The sequence below is a fragment of the Muntiacus reevesi genome, chromosome 3, assembly GCF_963930625.1.
Source record: "Muntiacus reevesi chromosome 3, mMunRee1.1, whole genome shotgun sequence".
Lineage (NCBI taxonomy): Eukaryota > Metazoa > Chordata > Mammalia > Artiodactyla > Cervidae > Muntiacus > Muntiacus reevesi.
In genome coordinates this window covers 110,099,191-110,119,508 of record NC_089251.1, presented here as the reverse complement: position 1 = coordinate 110,119,508, position 20,318 = coordinate 110,099,191, and the positions used below count along the sequence as shown (strand labels likewise).

General features: G+C 40.7%; 1 protein-coding gene and 2 pseudogenes across 6 annotated transcripts; 1 reads left to right on the top strand and 2 right to left on the bottom strand.

The window, feature by feature from the left end:
• Positions 1-388: 388 nt before the first annotated feature.
• RSRP1 (arginine and serine rich protein 1) lies at positions 389-4,218 on the top strand. 6 transcript variants are annotated; one of them, XR_010662399.1, is made up of 6 exons: positions 412-579; positions 816-1,354; positions 1,753-1,904; positions 2,330-2,374; positions 2,600-3,224; positions 3,755-3,819. XR_010662399.1 is itself a non-coding variant. In XM_065930081.1 (5 exons), exons 2-5 carry the CDS (start codon positions 868-870, stop codon positions 3,872-3,874), a joined length of 843 nt encoding a protein of 280 aa, XP_065786153.1. In that variant the 5' UTR covers positions 389-471; positions 816-867; the 3' UTR covers positions 3,875-4,218. The 6 variants fall into 6 exon arrangements, 3 of the variants coding, with proteins under 3 accessions (XP_065786153.1, XP_065786152.1, XP_065786151.1); XR_010662398.1 differs by having other exon boundaries at positions 2,330-2,404; XM_065930081.1 differs by lacking the exon at positions 2,330-2,374 and having other exon boundaries at positions 389-471; positions 3,141-3,224; positions 3,755-4,218.
• A 596-nt stretch (positions 4,219-4,814) lies between these two features.
• LOC136165567 (U4 spliceosomal RNA) lies at positions 4,815-4,940 on the bottom strand (annotated as a pseudogene).
• A 10,229-nt stretch (positions 4,941-15,169) lies between these two features.
• On the bottom strand, positions 15,170-19,984 carry LOC136164082 (pre-mRNA-splicing factor SYF2-like; annotated as a pseudogene).
• Between the last annotated feature and the right edge of the window lie 334 nt (positions 19,985-20,318).

Sequence of the window (20,318 nt, the reverse complement as noted above, 5' to 3'; positions counted from 1 at the left end):
GTGACGTCTCAAGAGGGCGGCCCACCTTCCGGACACTGGTCAGGAGGAAGTGGCCAATAAGGGTCCCGGGAGGCACACCCCGAGCCTGCAGCTTCCCAGAAGAGGAGACCACGCCCCAGTCAACATTGGCCGGGCATAAAGCCCCAGCAACTAGTGTAACCCGCGCGTTGCTGCCTCATTTCCCCCCCACTTACAGCCGAAAACGCAAACAGCCAGAGGCTGATACCCGGATGGAGCGAATGCGTGTCCGCGCCCGCCTTCCTTGCTTGGGCGCGCAAGCGCATCTCAGAGGCCAATGGGCGAGGCGGAGGGTGGGGCTGGACGGGCAGAGAGAAGAGCGGCAGTTGGACGAGAAGAGCCACGCCCATCACGCAACGTCTTTGCGCACGCGCCGAGCGCCAGCTCCTGGTGTTTTAGATGCGTCTGCTGTCGCTCTGTTCAAATCGTGTCAGCCCGTCGGACGTGGAGTTTGTGAGTCTTCGTTTGGGGAAGAATAGTGAAAACCTCTTCGTCCTTAGCTTCTGCAGGAAGGCGTGCGTTGGGCCTTTCTCTTATTGAGTGAGGCGTCGACGGCCTGTGGTGGGTCTTCTGGTGACGGGGTGCCCCCGCGAGTACCTCAAGACGTGTGTATACCCGGGCCTCTGTCCTCTGTGAGCCCCGCGGGTGGGGGAAGGAAGGTGGCAGGGCGGGAAGGCTGGCCGCAGGCGGCGCCACTGCCTGGAAGCCAGGATGCTAGTTTTCTCCTTGACCCGGGACCGCCTTCGGGACTCACTTCCGGAACTTAACTTTTGTTTTTTTTCCTCGTTTGTTTTTAGGAACTGAGTTTTTGGGAAGGGGTATTCGTAGAAAGGTTAGCTGCCGGCCGAGATGTCCAGCTACGTGAACGACCTGTGGCCGAGTTCGCCGCCCAAGGCCTCGCCCTCGTCCTTGCGGTCGGGCCCGTGCAGCCGACCATCGTCGGCCTCCGGGAGCCGCTCTCCGTCCCGTTCCAGCGCCTCGAGCCGGTCGTGGTCCCGGAGCCGCAGCCCGCCCGGGCGGAGGAGCCGCTCCAGGTCTCGCTCCCGAAGGCGCCATCAGAGGAGGTACCGGCGCTACTCGCGCTCCTACTCGCGGAGCCACTCGCGTTCCCGCAGCCGCCGGTACCGGGAGAGGCACTCAGGCTCCACCCGGAGGTCCTACCGGTCTCGCAGCCGCTCCCGCGGCCGCTTGTATTACCGGAGGGCCTACGCCATCGCGCGAGGCCGCCGCTACTACGGCTTCGGCCGCACAGTCTACCCCGAGGAGCGCAGAAGCTGGAGGGGGCGATCCCGGAGCAGGTCGCGGAGCCCAACCCCCTTTCGTTTGAGCGAGAAAGGTGAGTCGTTGGAGAGGCCTTCGGGGAAAGAGGAAGGACCCCAGCGGGTTAATAGTTAAAGCTCCGGTATGGTTGGCACCCAGTTTTAAAATGGACAACTTTTTTTTACCCTCTAAGGGCTTAACACCGTGCGTGTTAAATGGGTCGGTGGAGGGCAGTTCTGGGTGGACCAGCTCTCAAAATGCTACTGATTTATTGACCAAGCTTTGATTATTGAGGGATGCATACTTTGCTAAACAAAAGAGGTAGAATTCTCTTTCCATAAATAGAAGTATATTTTATACGTGGAGATACTGTTTAAATATCTTTATATTACTAGTGTAAAAACAGTTTGTGATTTTGAGTTTTTTTGGAGAAATGCTATCGGATAAATGAACATTTTGTGTTTCCTTTTGTAGATCGAATGGAGTTGTTAGAAATAGCCAAAGCCAATGCAGCAAAAGCATTAGGAACAGCCAACTTTGACTTGCCAGCTAGTCTCAGAAGTGTTCCTGTTTCTAAAGAAAGAAACCAGGAAACAGCTGTACTGAATAATGGTGCAAAGTCTGAGGTAAGTATTTTAAGTTTATTTTAAAACTAGTAATCTTCAAACTTCATCTTTAAACTTAGTATTAAAATAAATAAGATCTTCAGAAGACTACTTACCAGAAAGAGCTGATTATCCATTTTTATTTCATTTACCCTAGACTGTTTCTTGGAATGGCTAGCTAGATATAATTTAAAATAACAGACCTGACAATATTAGATAGGGTCTTTCCCATGAAAGTGGGAGACTAATGACCTTTATTTTCAGTTGACATAATCCTGATTACTTCCATAATTGTAGCTGGTACTTTGGTGATTTCTGTGTAGTTACCAAGTTTTTCTAGCTAGTTTTTTACAGAGTATCTGTAATTTTCATTTGCAGGGTTATGTTCCCACAGATTCTGTACTCAACATACAGTATAGTTTATCTGCTTTATTTCTGTCTTATAGAAATCATGAATGTGGTCTCCAGACATTGATGAAGAAAGTCTGTTGGTAATTGATACATGCGCAAAAGCATCAGAGGTTAAACTAATTTGAAGTCTATGTGGACACACCGAAAGTTTAGTTTTTTGTTGGTAGATTCCGATGCATGCTAGAATTTGGGACAAGCACTATTTGGATAAGATACTAAAGACAATTTTTAAATGAAAGTGTACTTTGTAATGGTGGGGCGTCTGATACAGATGTCCCTTTCATAATATATGCAATATATTCCAGATATTTTGAGAGATTACAGAAGAAGAGGCCTGCTTCATTTGCAGATAAGTTTATTATAATTCTCCAGAAATGTGCAGCATAAAATGCATAGCTTTAAAGGTTTAAGATAATTAGGGATTGATACATTCAGTTAACATAGGAAGGATGGGTTATCTCCTATCATGTAGACCCAGATGTGGGTTTGCCTAAGCATTAGTGGTGAACAAAGAAGAGTGGATTTTTCAGGTGCTTAGGTACCCAACTGGATGGGCAAATGTCTTAGTTCTTTTGAAGCTAGGTATTTTTTGGTATGATTTTTCACAGTTACTTGAATTAATATCAGAGAGATACATACAATACTGCTTTATGGAGAATAGTGTCTTAAATCATTGAATCAATTTTGTTATGGGAAAAATTTAACAAAAGTACTATGTTATTTTAGTTTGACTGGTTAGATCAAACTTGATTTGTGTCTCTACAAGTAAATTTCTAATACAATTAGACTGCTTTTTATACCTACAAGGGTATGACTTCTAAAATTTACTTTCTTTTATCTGTCTAGCTATCGGACAAGTTAACAGAAGATGGAATAAAAAATGCCAGTGAAAAGTCTTATCAGCAAAAAAGCATCGCTTTTAGCTCTAACGTAGGTATATCTAAGCATTGATCACTCAAAAGCTAGACTTGGAATGTATTTCTGTTAGGGGGCTTTATTTTTGTTAGCTTACTTCTGATAATATGAGGCCTACTAAGCCACTAAATAGAATTTTTAATACTTTTTTTGTGTGGTCCTCACAAGTGACCAGTAGGTTCCTACTCTAATATGCACATTCTCAGTTTCAGTGTTTTCCCCTTTTAACTGTTCCCTTTGTCCTTTTTGATTGTTGCAATATTTTAAAATAAAATCTCAGAGTATCCTGTGATTAGAATAATTAGCTAAAGGCTTAATAAAATTTCAAAACTATCTTAGTATCTCCCTTTTGCAGTATGCCTTGCACGTATCTAATTTCCCCCACTAGTGTCTTGGCTTTACAGTTTGATGGAATCAAGTTGCAAGTGAGGTCCATGGCTTTGCACTTGGTTGGTGTCTTTTATTTAATGTATTCTTTAAAATGATATTTTAAATATATAATGTATGTGTTTGGGAAGCTGACTTAAGAATTTGTTCTTTTTCAGAATTCTGTAGCAAAGCCTATGCTTCAGAAATCAGTTAAAGCTACTGCTGAAGAGAATTCTTCAGGATCCCCAAAAATAGATAAGAAGAAAAGTCCATATGGACTGTGGATACCTGTCTAAAAAAAGCCAATAGCTAAGGTTGCCTGAAATGCACTTTTTTTTGCAAGTTTGTGTTTCTAGCATTATTCCATTCTTGTGAACCATTTAGTGGTGGTGGTGCAATTACAAATGACAACACAAAAATGTGTAAATACTTAATTTAAATAATGTTTTAGATTTCTCTTGCAGATGGGAGATAGCACAAATGGACCACAGGTTACACACAGGTGGGATTCTTGTATATTTACACTTGGTAAATGTTTTATATAATATGGATCTGTTATGTAGAAGTGAAATTTTTAAAAGCAAACAGTAATTGAACTGTTCTTGTTGTAAATATTTTGTTAATAAATTTTTAAAAATTATTTTAGTCTCTCTTGATTGTGTATATTTTACATAATGTGTTTTTATTTAATGAAGAAGAATGGGGCAATATCTCCTTTAAAACCTTCCTGCTTCCAGATCCAAATCCATGGATTGATACCATAGGGCTTAGTGACCTTACCTGGGGGTTTGTGAGAAATGATGAACCTCAAGTCTCTACCCCAAATCTGAATTAGAAACTGAATCACAACCGTGTTCCCCATTGATGAAGATACTCATTAAAATCTGAGAACTTTGACCTTGAAGACTTAGTATTAGCATAGTGTTGTCCTGAACTGAGCCATCAGGGCAGGAAACTCAAGAGAGTGAAGTGGAATGGCTCAATGAGCTAGAAAATCAGAGGCTTAACTAAGCATGTAAAGAATTTAAAATGAGTGTTACACTAAAGATCTGGACAGTTGGTTTATACATTAGCTACAGACTTGTGGAGAAGGCAATGGCACCCGACTCCATTCCAGTACTTTTGCCTGGAAAATCCTATGGATGGAGGAGCCTGGTAGACTGCAGTCCATGGGGTTGCTGAGTCGGACACGACTGAAGCGACTTAACAGCAGCAGCACAGACTTTTGTAATTTTGCCTGTTGATATAGTAGTGGATACCAGAGCTAGAAAGATTTAAGTCATTTTTTTTTTTTTTTTCAATTAGCAATAATCGCGCCTCGGATAAACCTCATTGGCTACGATACTGCCACTGTGCAAAGCTGATTTAAGTCATTTTAAATGGTCTCTTCAAGCATTTGACTAATTGCATAAAATGTTTGAATATAAATGTAAGATGTCAGCTTAAAAAGATAGTGAAGATCCTCAAGTGGGATGTAATACTGTATTAACTTAAGCTGTGCTATCCAGTATTTTACATGCACATCCCATTAAGAGAGCCACTAGCCCCGTGTGTGCTTTTGACTACTTTTGAAGTTGGCTAGAATGACTGAGGAACTGAATTTTTTTCCTTGAAGTATATTTTATTGAAATAGAATTGAGTTAATGTTTCAGGTGCACAGCAAGTTGATTCAGTTGTACATATACACATATATTATTTTTGGAGTTATTTTCCATTGTAGGTTGTTACATTGACTATAGTTTCCTGTGCTATACAGTGAGCCTAAAATTACAGGATAATTCTGATATGCACCTGGATTTTAAAAAGGGATTACAGGTTTTTCTGTTAAATGGAGTTTTGGTGATACAATGTATTAGAGAATAATAGTTACATAATCACCATAATAAAAGATGTTTATCAGTTTCACAATCAATAGCCAGACAAAAAGTAAAAGATAATTACAATTGTAAGCCATAATGGTAACCTGATTAACAATATAAAATAATTACATACAGTTTGAGGGAGTCAAAGTGATGAGATAAATGAAAGTGCATACATGTGTTTTCAGCCAGCCAGCCAGAGCCAGCCAGTCGCGTTGGTTCATGTGTTTAGTCTGTTTACATTTAAGGTAATTATTGATATATATGATTCAATCACCAATTTCTTAATTGTTTGGGGTTTATTTTCTGTAAGTCTTGTTTTGTTTTGTTTTGTTTGCTGCCTAGAGGAGTTCCTTTAGCATTTGTTATAAAGCTGGTTTGGTGGTTCTGAATTCTCTTAACTTTTGCTTGCCTGGAAAGCTCCGTCAAATCTGAATGAGAGTCTTGCCAGGTAGAAGTATTCTTGGTTGTAGGTTCTACCCTTTCATTACTTGATAAATATATCTTGCCATTCCCTTTTGACTTGTAGAGTGTCTGTTGAGAAATCAGCTGATAACCTGATGGGAGTTCCATTGTATGTTATTTGTTGTTTTCCCTTGTTTTTAATAGTTTATCTCTGTCATTAAGTTTTGTCCATTTGATTACTACGTCTTGGTGTTGGTGTGCTTCTCCTCGGGTTTATCCTGCCTGGGACTCTGTGCTTCCTGGACTCGGTTGATTATTCCCTTTCCCTTGTTTGGGAAGTTTTCAGTTACTATATTTTCTCAGGTACTTTCTCTCCTTCTGGGACCCCTGTAATGGAAATGTTGGTGCATTTAATGTGCCAGAGGTCTCTTAGGCTGTCTTCATTCTTTTTCATTCTTTTTTCCTGTATTCTGTTGTATGTCAGTGATTTTCACCATTCTGCCCTCCAGGTCATTTATCTGTTCTTCTGCCTCAGTTATTCTGCTATTGATTCCTTCTAGCATATTATTCATCTGTTTGTTCTTTAATTCTTTTTGGTCCTTGGTAAATGATTTTTGCATCTTCTCCATTGTTTTCTCAAGATCCTGGGTCATCTTCAGTATCATTATTCTTAATTTTTTTTTTTGGAAGGTTGCCTGTCCACTTTAGTGGTTTTTCTAGGGTTTTATCTTGTCCCTTCCTCTGGGATATAACTTTGTGCTTTTTCATGCTGAGTAACTTTCAATAATGTGGCTTTGTTCTAGTTCTTGTGAAACTGTGGTTCTTGCTTCTGTCTGCCCGCTGGAGGAGGCTAAGAGGCTTAAGCAAGCTTCCTGATGAGAGGGACTGGCGTGGGAAAACTGGTCTTGTGGTGGGCAGGGCCTTCTTGCTCAGGAACGCCTTAATACAGTTATTGGCTGATGGGTGGGGTTGGACTTGCTCCCTGTTAGGGCTCTTTGGATGAATGGCGACCTCCAAGAGGCCTTATGCCAAGGGGTAACTTCCTGGACTGCTGCTGCCAGTGCCCCTGTTCCTGTGGTGAGCCCTTGCTGACTCACATCTCCCCAGGACACCCTCCCAACACTTGAAAGGTAGTTTTGGTTCAGCTCTCCTTTTGGGTCGCTGCTCCTTTTCTCTGGGTCTTGGTGCATGCAACGTTTTGTTTGTGTCCTCCAAGATTGCAGTCTGTTTTCCCCAGTCCTGTGGAAATCCTATAATCAAATCCCGCTGGCCTTCAAGGCCAGATTTCCTGGGGATTCTCAGTCCTTTTGTTGGACCCCCAGCCTGGAAAGTCTGAGGTGTGGTCCAGAACCTTCACAACAGTGGGAAAACTAATTCAGTATTACTGTTCTCCAGTTTGTGGGTCACCACCTGGCGGGTATGGAATTCTATCGTGATTGTGCCCCTCCTACCGCCTTGCTGTGGCTTCTTTGTTTTTGATGTGGGGTATCTTTTTGGTGGGTTCCAGCATCCTCCTGTCAGTGGTTGGTCAACAACTAGTTGTGATTTTGATGCTCTTGCAGAAGGAGATGCACGTACATCCTTGTCTGCCATCTTGAGCCGGAAGCCTAGAACTGAATTTTAAGTAACCATTTGCTGGAAAGTGCAGATAATAAATACTTCTGTGTAGAATATTGTATTGGATAAGAGTTGCTCTTAAATTTGACCCTATTAAAAATGTAAATGTGCAAAGACTTGAGGATATATGTCCTTGGACATCAAATTTGTTACTATCTTTACCTTGGTCACATTCTCATCCTTTAAGCTAGTAGCACTTGATATGAACAAGGAATTTCCTGGGAGAAAGGGTTTTTCTGGGTAAAATAAAATGTTTTTTTCCCCACTTAGTTTAACAGTGGTTATTGGGAGGGTAATTTGCTTCTAATCCATGAGAGTTTAAATAGTAGGTTCATTTTTATTCGAAGGAGACCTGAGAATATCATAGACTGGCCTAGTTACATCAGAGTGCAAGAAAACAGGATTGGTTTTAGGGTTTGTAATTTTTTGAAAATGTGGATAACATGAACATCCTGTTAGTAAAATTTGTTGGTATATCCTTAGCAAGGTTACAGAACTCTTCAAGGTATTCTTTGTAAGGGAGACTTTGGCAATGAACTGTTGACAAAATGCTAAGATAATTTTCACCTTCACTTAGCTGGTGACAGAAAAGCACCTGCTTTGTGATTTGTGTTCAAATACAGCCTTTAATAGCTAAGTATACAAGTCATGTACCCTCTTTAACCAATCCTCCTATATAACAGATTAGCCAAATCTGTTGATACGGACGTGTGTCACTTCTGAGTTTCCCTTCTGCAGTGATCTTGCCTTTCAGCCTCGTTCAGTCACTTATTCATGTCCGACTTTTTGCGACCCCATGGGCTGCAGCATGCCAGGCTTCTCTGTCCTTCACCATCTCCCAGAACTTGCTCAAACTCATGTTCATTGAGTCGGTGATATCATCCAACTATCTCGTCCTCTGTTGTCCCCTTCTACCTTCAATCTTTCCCAGCATCAGGGTCTTTTCCGGTCAGTTGTTCACATCAGGTGGCCACTATTGGAGATTCAGCTTCAGCATCAGTCCTTCCAATGAATATTCAGAGTTGATTTCCTTTAGGATGGACTGGTTGGATCTCCTTGCAGTCCAAGGGACTCTTAAGAATCCTCTCCAACACCGCAGTTCAAAAGCATCAATTCTTTGGTGCTGAGCCTTTACAGTCCAACTCTCACATCCATACTTGACCACTGGAAAAGCCATAGCTTTGACTAGACAGACCTTTGTCGGCAAAGGAATGTCTCTGCTTTTTAATATGCTGTCTGGATTGGTCACAACTTTTCTTCCAAAAAGCAAGTGTCTTAATTTCATGACTGCAGTCACCATCTGCGGTGATTTTGGAGCCCAAGAAAAAGTCTTGTCACTATTTCCTTTGCTTACCCACCTGTTTGCCATGAAGTGATGGGACTGGATGCCATGATCTTGGGCTGTGCTCAGCTGCTTCAGTCATGTCCTACTTTTTGCGACCTATGGACCATAGCCCACCAGGCCCCTCTGTCCATGGGATTATCCAGGCAAGAGTACTGGAGTGGGTTGCCATGCCCTCCTTCAGGGGATCTTCCCAACCCGTGATCTTAGGTTTTTGAATGTTGAATTTTAAGCCAGCTTTTTCACTCTTTCACCTTCATCAAGAGGCTCTTTAGTTCCTCTTCGCTGCCTTAAGGATGGTATCATTTGCATATCTGAGGTTATTGATATTTCTCCTGGCAATCTTGATTCCAACTTGTGCTTCATCCACCCTGGCATTTCACATAATGTACTCTGCATATAAGTTAAATAGGGTGACAATATACAGCCTTGATGTAGTACTTTGCCAATTTTCAATCAGTCTGTTGTTCCATGTCTGATTCTAACTGATACTTCTTGACCTGCATACAGATTTCTCAGGAGGCAGGTAAGGTGGGAATACCAGAGAATGGTATTCCCATCTCTTTAAGAATTTTCCACAGTTTGTTGTGATCCACACAGTCAAAGTCTTTTTGGCTTAGCCAATGAAGCAGATATAGATCTTTGGAATTCTTTTGCTGCTTCTATGATCCATTGGATGTTGACCATTTGATCTCTGGTTCCTCTGCCTTTTCTAAATCCAGCTTGAACACTTGGAAGTTCTTGGCTCGTGTACCTAGCATGGAGAATTCTAAGGGTTACTTTGCTAGCATGTGAAATGAGTGCAATTGTGGGTAGTTTGAATAATCTCTGGCATTGCCTTTCTTTGGGTTTAGAATGAAAACTGACTTTTTCCAGTCCTGTGGCCACTGATGAGTTTTCCCAATTTGCTGGCATATTGAGTGCAGCACTTTAACAGCATCATCTTAGGACCTGAAATAGCTCAGCTGGAATTCCATCAACTCCACTAGCTTTGTTCGTTGTGATGCTTCTTAAGGCCTACTTGACTTTACACTCCAGGATGTCTGGCTCTAGGTGAATGATCACACCATCATAGTTATCTGGGTCATGAAGATCTTTTTTGTATAGTTCTGTGGATTCTGTGTATTGTTCACTTAGGAAGGCTTTCTTATCACTCCTTGGTATTCTTTGGAACTCTGCATCCAAATGAGTATATCTTTCTTTTTCTCCTTTGCCTTTAGCTTCTCTTCTTAGCTATTTTTAAGGCCTCCTCAGACAACCATTGTGCCTTTTTTCATTTCTTTTTCTTGGGGACGGTTTTGATCACCACCATCTGTACAATGTTATGAACCTCTGTCCATAGTTCTTCAGGCACTCTATCAGATCTAATCTATTTGTCACTTCCACTATATAATCTGAGGGATTTGATTTAGGTCATACCTGAATGATCTAGTAGTTTTCCCTACTTTCTTCAATTTAAGTCTGAATTTTGCAATAAAGAGTTCATGATCTGAGCTATAGTCAGCTCCCGGTCTTGTTTTTGCTGATCTCCATGTTCAACTGCAAAGAATATAATCAGTCTGATTTCAGTATTGACCATCTGGTGACGTCCATGTATAGAGCCATCTCTTGTGTTGTTGGAAGAGTGTGTTTGCTATGACCAGTGTGTTTGCTATGACTGGTGTGTTCTTTTGGCAAAACTCTGTTAGCCTTTGCCCCACTTCATTTTGTACTCCAAGGCCAAACTTGCCTGTTACTCCAGGTGTTTCTTGACTTCCTACTTTTGCATTCTAGTTCCCTATGATGAAAAGGACATCTTTTTTTGGTGTTAGTTCTAGAAGATCTTGTAGAAGTTCTAGAAGGTCTTATATGTCTTCATAGAACTGTTCAGCTTCTTTGGCATTAATGGTTGGACCATAGACTTGGGTTACTGTGACATTGAATGGTTTGCTTTGGAAATGAACAGAGATCATTCTGTCATTTTTGAGATTGTCGCCAAGTACTGCATTTCAAACTCTTGTTGACTTTGAGGGCTACTCCATTTCTTTTAAGGGACTCTTGCCCACAGTAGTAGATATAGTGATCATCTGAATTAAACTCGCCCATTCCAGTCCATTTTAGTTCACTGATGGCTAAAATGTCTATCTTCACTCTTGCCATTTCCTTTTGACCACTTCCAATTTGCCTTGATTCATGGACCTAACATTCCAGGTTCCTATGCAATGTTGTTCTTTACAGCATCGGACTTGACTTCCACCACCAGACCCATCCAGAACTGAGCATTGTTTTCACTTTGGCTCAGCCTCTTCATTCCTTCTGGAGCTATTTCTCTGCTCTTCTCCAGTAGCATCTTGGGCACTTTTGGACCTGGGGAGTTCATCTTTCAGTGTGATATCTTTTTGCCTTTTCATACTGTTTGTGGGGTTCTCAAGGCAAGAATACTTAAGTGCATTGCCATTCTCTTCTCCAGTGGACCACATTTTGTCAGAACTCTCCACCATGACCCAAATATCTTGGCTTATTTTCTTTTTATTATCCAGTATGCTGAAAAGAGGACTTTCCTGGTGGCTCAGATGGTAAAGAATCTGCCTGTAATTCAGGAGACCTGGGTTGGATCCCTGGGTAGGGAAGATCTCATGGAGAAGGATATGGCTATCCACTCCAATATTCTTGCTTGGAAAATTCTGTGGACAGAAAAGCCTGGTGGGCTACAGTCCATGGGGTCACAAAGAGTTAGACAGTACTGAGTGACTAATACTCCTAACTCCTAATGCTGAAAATAATATACTTTCTCCATTTTTTCATAATCATCCCATGAAATCCTGTCAGTCTTTAACTTGACCTTGTTTGGGTGTGGCCATGACTACTGTGTTCAGTCTTTCTAAGTTTTATAACAAAAGATAACTGCATATTCCCAGACTGTCATTGCATAAGTGGGATGCAGTTGCCTAGGTGTGATAAACCATGTCATTATAACCTGTGGACAAATAGCAAGCAGGTGCTGACAGTGAGAAATTGTACTAAGAGACTAGATTCAGTGCTGTCGAATTTAAAGGAGAGCCTCAGTGAAAAAGATTAAAGAGGTCAATTCATTTTTTATCCCAATATATTTAAAAATATTTCAACATTTAATGTAAAAAGAGGTGATATCCTACCTTTGTTTGGTGAGGTGGTGACTCAGTGTGTATTTTACACTTAAAACACACCTCAGTTTGTCCTAGCCACATTTCAACTGGTAGCTAGTCACATGTGGTAGATGGCTACTGTGCCTATGAAAAAAAGCACAGCCCTAGATATTAGGTTCAGGTGTGTAATACTGTTGTTGTTTAGTCACTAACTCATGTCCAACTCTTTGGTGACCCCATGGACTGTAGCCCACCAGGCTCCGTTGTCCATAGGATTTCTCAGGCAAGAATACTGGAGTAGGTTGCCATTTCCTTCTCCAGGGGATCTTCCCAATCCAGAGATGGAACCCACATCTCCTGCACTGGCAGGTGGGTTCTTGACCTCTGAGCCAGCAACGGAAGTGCCGGGGTCCAGCCCCAGCAGGATCCAGGGGAACCCTCAGGATGAACGGTGTTGGCGAGAGCAGACAGACAGACAGACACACACAGACGTTGCGTAGAAGAGGTAGCTTTTTTTTTTTTTTATTTTTAGGATAGCTCAGTTTTTATAGAATGAATGTTACCTCCCCCTTAAGTCACCACATATTACATCAGATATTGGTTTGTGCTTCCGTCAATATTTTTTTCCCCATGTTTTTCCCCTAAGCATTCATCTAGAACGGTTCCGATTACAGGGTTTTATACTTAAATATCCCGTACATAATCTTCTCGCCTCAATGGCCTAACATTCTCACTCTAACAAAAACAGTGTTTCATAAATCTCAGGTATAGTGTAAATTCTTTGGACAATAAAACAATACATGGGAAGGGTTATAGTAACATGTTTGACATTTCTGAAAATAGTATCATGAGAAAAAACTGATATTTTTCTTTACCTGAAACCATAAAATCTCAATTTACAACGATTAACTATTAAACAGCAAGAACACCTTTAAAGCAGCAAAACACCTCTATTAATAGTAAAATAATGGCAGTAAAGCTGGTTAATATAAATCTTCTATTAAAATCCTATATACCTCATTTTCTAATTTTACAAAAATACCCATAATATCCCATGTTGTTTAAAGAAAGAGAAACAAGGAACAAATAGCAGCAAGGAAATAGCAATAGTGAAAACCCTTTCAACCCAGGAGCAAGTAAACTAAAGCAGTATATCTACTTCTAAATCTAAACACCTCTACTCTTTTCTATTCTAGAACATTATAGTCTTTTAAGCAAGCAGCCAAGCTATACCTGTGGCCTTTTCTTTTATGACTTGATGTTTATGGTCATGTCCTGAGCCAGAGCAATCTTGAGCATTTCCAAAAAGGCTTGGACTTTTCCAGCGAGGCCTTATTACTATAAATTATCATTTCCAAAAATTAATAGCCCAACAACAGTAAGACAGAAGGAAGAAAGGGACATACCGGGTCCCTGGGACAACCTCGAGGGGAAGAGCTGCCTTGCAGGTTCCTTTCTCGTCCCGGCGGCTCCCAACAGGGAAGCCCTCAGGTCTGCAATACTTTGATTTTTTTTTTTTTTTTCGTAGAGAAGCTATGCTTACTGGACTTAACACAGCACGCTGTCCTTTGGTTTTCTTTGCTGAAACACTTATCAAGCTTACCTAGTAAAATAAAACTTGTTCTTATGAGGGCTCACTTTTCACTATTTCCTTATGGAGTCCTTTCTGAAAGTTTTCTGTCTTTCAGGCAGATTGCTATACATTTGTCTTTGACCTCTTCTACTGTGTACAGTGGCTCTTTGTCCTTTGCCCGCTGTTGGATTCTATCCTTGGCCTACTCCTTTAACCTCTGTTGCCGGTTTCCTCCATTCTGCCTTTAACTATCATCTACTAACTGAGGATTAGCAATTTTCTGAACTCCAGTTTGCAATGCTTGCCTCAGTGCTTCAAAATGAACCTTTCCTATACTGAGCTTCTTACAGTGTTGCCTGTTTGAATTAGTGGCTTTCATCATGCACCCAGTCACCTTCAAAGAGTAGTCTTCAGATCATACTAACTTCTGATTTTTGGTTGGCTATTGGGAGTGCTTTTCCCCTCTGTAGAAATTCTATTTGTCTTTTAAACCCAGGTCAGTATCATGTCTATGAAACCTATTAATTTTTTCCTCACCTCCTTTTCCGTTAATTGAAATGTATTAAAGTTTTCTTTGAAAATACTGGAGAACAAAAAACTGTCATTTCAGTACTCTTGATAAGATTGGGCTGCATGGGTGTGCATTTGTGTAATTAAGTTAAAAAATTAGTCTAAGTAAAATTACCACTTCTGTTCCCATTCTCCAGAGGCAATCACTGTAAATAGTATGATGTACATCCTGGATTTTTTTTTATGCCTGGACAAACCCCTCTTTATATAGATAAGAGCATCTCTTCAGTGTAGATCTCATTCTTTAATTATATGAATGTACCATAGTGTTACAATTTCCCTATTCACAGTACATTGAATATACCTTTATTAATAGCACTTATATAGCTGTCTATATAAGTCCATCATTAGCTAAGTCATATTTTCCTACTTGTTTATCTGTAAGCATTGCCCAATTTACTGATCTCAGTCCTAGTTAATGTTTTTATTCACATGACATGGAATAAATAATCTTCACTTTCATGGGATACTCCTGACTTAAGTCTTCTGTCCTCTGTTTCCCATGTGTGTGTATGTATAATTACTACTAAAATAAAATACCCTAAAACCAGTTGAAATAAGGTTAGAATTCCAGTTAACCTTTAAAAAAATGGATTGTATTATATATATTTTAATAATTCTTTGACCAAGTATTTTAACTTACATTCTTCAAAGGAATATTTGCTTTTTGAAGGATGGCATATTTACAAAATGCCATTGGAGAATCAGTCTCCTACCCTCTATGCTTGCCCCATACATGTACCTGGGCCATGGGGTAGAATATGGGACAGGCAAGAGCTTGTTAACTGACTGTTCTGGGCAGATGAGGGGATGGGGAAACTTAAGGTGAATTTCCAGTAGGAATTTCCATTGCCTTTCTTTCACTACCTACCATAGCTTACAAGAAGAATTAGTGCCAATTTAGCATCTGAAGCTCCCAAGTTGAACTCTAGGTCAAGTCAAACATGACAAATTTCATCATGATGATGACTTGGGTTTGTATCTAAGAATTTTAAGCCTAGCAGAGTACACACATTAAGTACACACCTAAAACACAGAAATGCAAGACAGATTTTTCTGAAACAAGTGAATAAATATGTAAGTATGAAAACACAGTCATTTGTAGAACACATCTTTACAAGTTATAAAAGGGAAGCGTTCTGATTTTCTGGTACAATTTGGCAGTCAAAACAGTTCCTGAAGGAGATTAGACAGCTGTTCCCTCTTTCTAAGTTAATTTCAGCTATGTATTTCCCATAGAATCTTTCTGTCTTCTTGTTGAATTTAGCATTCCTTTCATTAATGTATAATGATGTCTCACCAGCTATATTTGTTTCATTTTTCAATTCTGTAGAAACATATACAGAATCCAAAGCTGCTTGCTTTTTTGTTCTAAGACTGAAAGCAATATATTTAGAAAAGTACCCTGGCAAGGATATAGGTCCAGTGAGCATTGTTCTTGCAGTTTAAGTTAACAGTACCATCAAATGTGAAAGAGGAGAGTGAAAAAGTTGGCTTAAAGCTCAACATTCAGAAAACTAAGATCATGACATCTGGTCCCATTACTTCATGGAAAAGAGATGGAGAAACAGTGGAAACACTGGCAGACTTTAATTTTTTGGGCTCCAAAATCACTGCAGATGGTGACTGCAGCCATGAAATTAAAAGTTACTTACTCCTTGGGAGAAAAGTTATGACCAACCTAGAAAGCATATTAAAAAGTAAAGACATTACTTTGCCAACAAATGCCCATCTAGTCAAGGGTATGGTTTTTCCAGTAGTCATGTATGAATGTGAGAACTGGACTATAAAGAAAGCTGAGCATGAAAGAATTGATGCTTTTGAACTGTGGTGTTAGAGAGGACTCCTGAGAGTCCCTTGGACTGCAAGGAGATCCAACCAGTCCATCCTAAAGGGAATCAGTCCTGGGTGTTCATTGGAAGGACTGATATTGAAGCTGAAGCTCCAATACTTTGGCCACCTGTTGTGAAGAGCTGATGCTGGGAAAGACTGAAGGCAGGAGGAGAAGGGGATGAGAGAGGATGAGATGGTTGGATGGCATCACTGACTCAATGGACATGAATTTGAGTAAACTCCAGGAGTTGGTGATGGACAGAGAGGCCTGGCGTGCTGTGATTCATGGGGTCGCAAAGAGTCGGACACGACTGAGCGAGTGAACTGAACTGAACCATCAAATGACCTGATCTGAAGTTTGGGAACCCGAGTTCAGGTTGAAATATGGGAGCAGTGATACATTATGTTAGAATTTTTATGCATATGCTATAGATTCTGCCTAATAATTACACCATTCAAAACACATAAATGTGGTAGAGGATGGGACAATTCTTCAAACTAATAATTCAAATGTTATTTCTTAATTCAAATGTTCTTTGATTTCTAGCCAATTAATTTTATTAGGCATGAAATCAGTACTAAAACTTCAGGCTACATTTGTAGTACTTGCTGCTTTTCCAAGTCTATGACCATCCTATGAATTTCTTCTGTGGAAGGCACATATGTTCTATGAAGAAACCTACTAGAAGTTGGGTGGAATGCCTCTCCACTGAAAAAGTGAATTGCTGAGTAACATGAAAAAAGATTCTGTACCATAGCACATGGAACTCTGTTTAATGTTATGTGGTAGCCTGGATGGGAGAGGTGTTTAGGGGAGAATGGTTACATGTATATTTATGGTAAAATGCTTTCGTTGTTCACCTGAAATTATCACAACGTATTTGTTAATTGTCTATATCCAAATACAAAATAAAGTTAAAAAAAGGTCCTATACCTTTTGAACTGGACAGTTTTCAGTGGTCAAAAGTGGAAAGCTTAGGGGTTATATTTGATTTCAAAGAAATAGAATTCAGACTTAAGAAATTCCTATTCCAGAGCCCAAATGAGTTAGCTGAGGACCACGGGTTAATGGACTTAACCAAGTTCATACGGTGAGAGATCTTGAGTAAGATGCTCTGCTTAGCACAATTTACAGCCCTCTCCACTCTACTGCACTATCTCTATTAAAACAGGTTTGATCTTTAGCACGTGCATGCGTGCTAAGTTGCTTCAGTCGTGTCCAACTCTGCAACCCAATGGGCTGTAGCCCACCAGAATCCTCTGTCCGTGGGATTCTTCAGGCAAGAATATTGTAGTGGGTTGCCATGCCTTCCTCCAGGGGATTTTCCAACCCAGGGATTGAACTCACATCTCTTAATTTCCTGCATTGGCAGGCAGGTTCTTTATCACTAGACCCACCTCAGAAGTACCTGTCTTACATAATTAAGGAGTGCAGTTTAGCATTGCTTACTGCACATAATAGAAAGTATTACTGTGTCTCTTGCCTTTGGAATGTGTAATAGCAACAGTAATAATCATGATAATATATAATAGCCAGTACATATACAGTGCCTTCTGTATGCCAAGCACTGATCTAATGCGTTGTATGAATTTATTTTTTATAATTTATTTAATCTTTCTTTGCTCAGCCTATGAAGTGAGAAAGCACTGTTGTAATTCCCTGTATACAGATGAGGAAAGAGAAAAATCTTGTGACACAGCTAGTAAGTGGTGGAGACAGGACTCAAGGCCAGGAAGCAAAGTTCCAGGATCAGTACTCTTATATTCAAGGCCTTCCAGTAACATACAAAACGTATGCTTTTAAAACACATTGACTTAATGCTTTTCTCTCAAGTCTCTCATATGTTTCTATGTCAGGTCTGACCTGTTTAGTCAACCTATGATACTGGTGTAGTTGGGCAGCAGCATAATCTGAAGAAAATGGGATGCAGACTATTTTAGATGTTGGATATTATTAGACTTCTTAAATGGGCCGTTAATAAGCCCAATCAGTAAAGTTAAAGTCATTTTTATCTGAAAATCCGAGATCAGGATTTTCCTCCTCTTTTTCCTCTTCCATCTTTCTACATCTTCTGCACTGATCTCTAGCAACTTTACTTCCTCATAATCTTCCCCTCTTGCTGCACATTCCTAAAATGAGGGGGAAAAACATTAACTTTATTGCCTTTTATATTTCCTTGATTCATATGAAAAACCTGAAGACTGCCATCAAGCCAGTAAAATGGCCAATTTACAAAAATTGTGGAATTTGCTGTGTGATGATCTGAAAGAAGTAATATATCTATAACACTGACACCAAAAATAACTGTGGGGGAAACATTAAGTGTCCATCAAAATCCTTTTTCTCCTCCTTTCTGACCTCATGGCCGCCCAGTTCTCAATGTCTCTTGCAGCTGGACCAGGTCAGGTGACTTGGGCTGCTCAACTGGGAACTGATACCTGAAAGCCTCACGGGCTTTGTCTTTGCTGTTGTTTAGTTGTTAAGTCGTGTCCAACTCTTTTGTGACCCTGTGGACTGTGGCCTGCCAGTCTCTTCTGTCCATGGAATTTCCAGGCAAGAATACTGGTGTGGGTTGTCATTTCCTTCTTGAGGGGATCTGCCCAACCCGAGTCTCCTGCAATGGCAGGCGGATTCTTTATTGCTAAGCCACCAGGGAAGTCTGAGCTTTATCTTTTCTTATCATTGGAGCTTTTGTTACTGTAGCTTAACCTTTTACCAATATCCATTATGTGGCTCTAACTATGTGCCAGCAGTGTTGTAAATGTTTTACATATTTTATTCCAACAACTCTAAGATAGAGGTGAGGAAACCAGAGCTGGAATGCCTAAAGCTTAACTAAAATACCAGGTTCTGTACTGCTGCAACATAGCACTAATATTTGAATCCACAGCTAATGTAGATGGCAGAAGTGTACTTAGTTTTTCCTTTTCTTCTTTCTGCAATTGCCACTCCAAACAAACTTTTTTAACTTCCCAGTTTGCAGGTAATTTAAGTCTTTTGTCCTCCACAATTTCCTGGTGATTTAATTTTCAAGCTTCATTCTACTATAGGGACACAGAATTTTCAGCAGAGGTATGGAAACAAATCCAATAGAAGTTACCTCTCTTCTTGTATGGTTCAGTCAGTTCAGTTCAGTTCAGTCGCTCAATCATGTCCGACTCTTTGTGACCCCTATGAATCGCAGCACGCCAGGCCTCCCTGCCCATCACCAACTCCCGGAGTTTACTCAAACTCATGTCCATTGAGTCGGTGATGCCATCCAGCCATCTCATCCTCTGTCACCCCCTTCTCCTCCTGCCCCCAATCCCTCCCAGCATCAGGGTCTTTTCCAATGAGTCAACTCTTTGCATGAGGTGGCCAAAGTACTGGAGTTTCAGCTTCAGCATCAGTCCTTCCAATGAACGCCCAGGACTGATTCCCTTTAGGATGGACTGGTTGGATCTCCTTGCAGTCCAAGGGACTCTCAAGAGTCTTCTCCAACACAGTTCAAAAGCATCAATTTTTTGGCACTCAGCTTTCTTCACAGTCCAACTCTCATATCCATACATGACCACTGGAAAAACCATAGTCTTGACTAGATGGATCTTTGTTGGCAAAGTAATGTCTCTGCTTTTTAACATGCTATCTAGGTTGGTCATAACTTTCCTTCCAAGGAGTAGGCGTCTTTTAATTTCATGGCTGCAATCACCATCTGCAGTGATTTTGGAGCCCAAAAAATTAAAGTCTGACTCTGTTTCCACTGTTTCCCCACCTATTTCCCATGAAGTGATGGAACCAGATGCCATGATCTTAGTTTTCTGAATGTTGAGCTTTAAGCAAACTTTTTCACTTTCTTCTTTCACTTTTATCAAGAGGCTTTTTATTTCCTCTTCACTTTCTGCCATAAGGGTGGTGTTATCTGAATACCTGAGGTTATTGATATATCTCCTGGCAATCTTGATTCCAGCTTGTGCTTCTTCCAGCCCAGTGTTTCTCATGATGTACTCTGCATATAAGTTAAATAAGCAGGGTGACAATATACAGCCTTGATGTACTCCTTTTCCTATGTGGGACCAGTCTGTTGTTCCTTGTCCAGTTCTAACTGTTGCTTCCTGACCTGCATATAGGTTTCTCAAGAGGCAGATCAGGTGGTCTGGTATTCCCATCTCTTTTCCAAAAGGAGGGGAGCCCCAGGAGAATTGTGTGTATGTGTGTGCACCCTAGAAGAATTGTGTGTGTGTGTGTGTGTGTGTGTGTGTGTGTGTGTGTGTAATGGGGAGATTTCATGTAAGGAGAAGAGCTCAGGTAAACACCCATACCTATACTGTGAAGTATTATTTTACTGCCTTCAAGGAACCACATGGTAAAGATGGAAAGAGCAGTAATTTGGGAATAAGAAAGTCTGAGAAATATACTGATTTGACTACTCCCTTTCCTACTGTTCATGGGGTTCTCAA

Bases quoted from the DNA above. Each gene is read 5' to 3' on its own strand.
- RSRP1 (XM_065930081.1), top strand. From the start codon at position 868: ATGTCCAGCTACGTGAACGACCTGTGGCCGAGTTCGCCGCCCAAGGCC. The intron at 1,905-3,140 runs GTAAGTATTTTA...TTATCTGTCTAG, and splicing joins ATAATGGTGCAAAGTCTGAG to CTATCGGACAAGTTAACAGA. The intron at 3,225-3,754 runs GTAGGTATATCT...GTTCTTTTTCAG, and splicing joins GCATCGCTTTTAGCTCTAAC to AATTCTGTAGCAAAGCCTAT.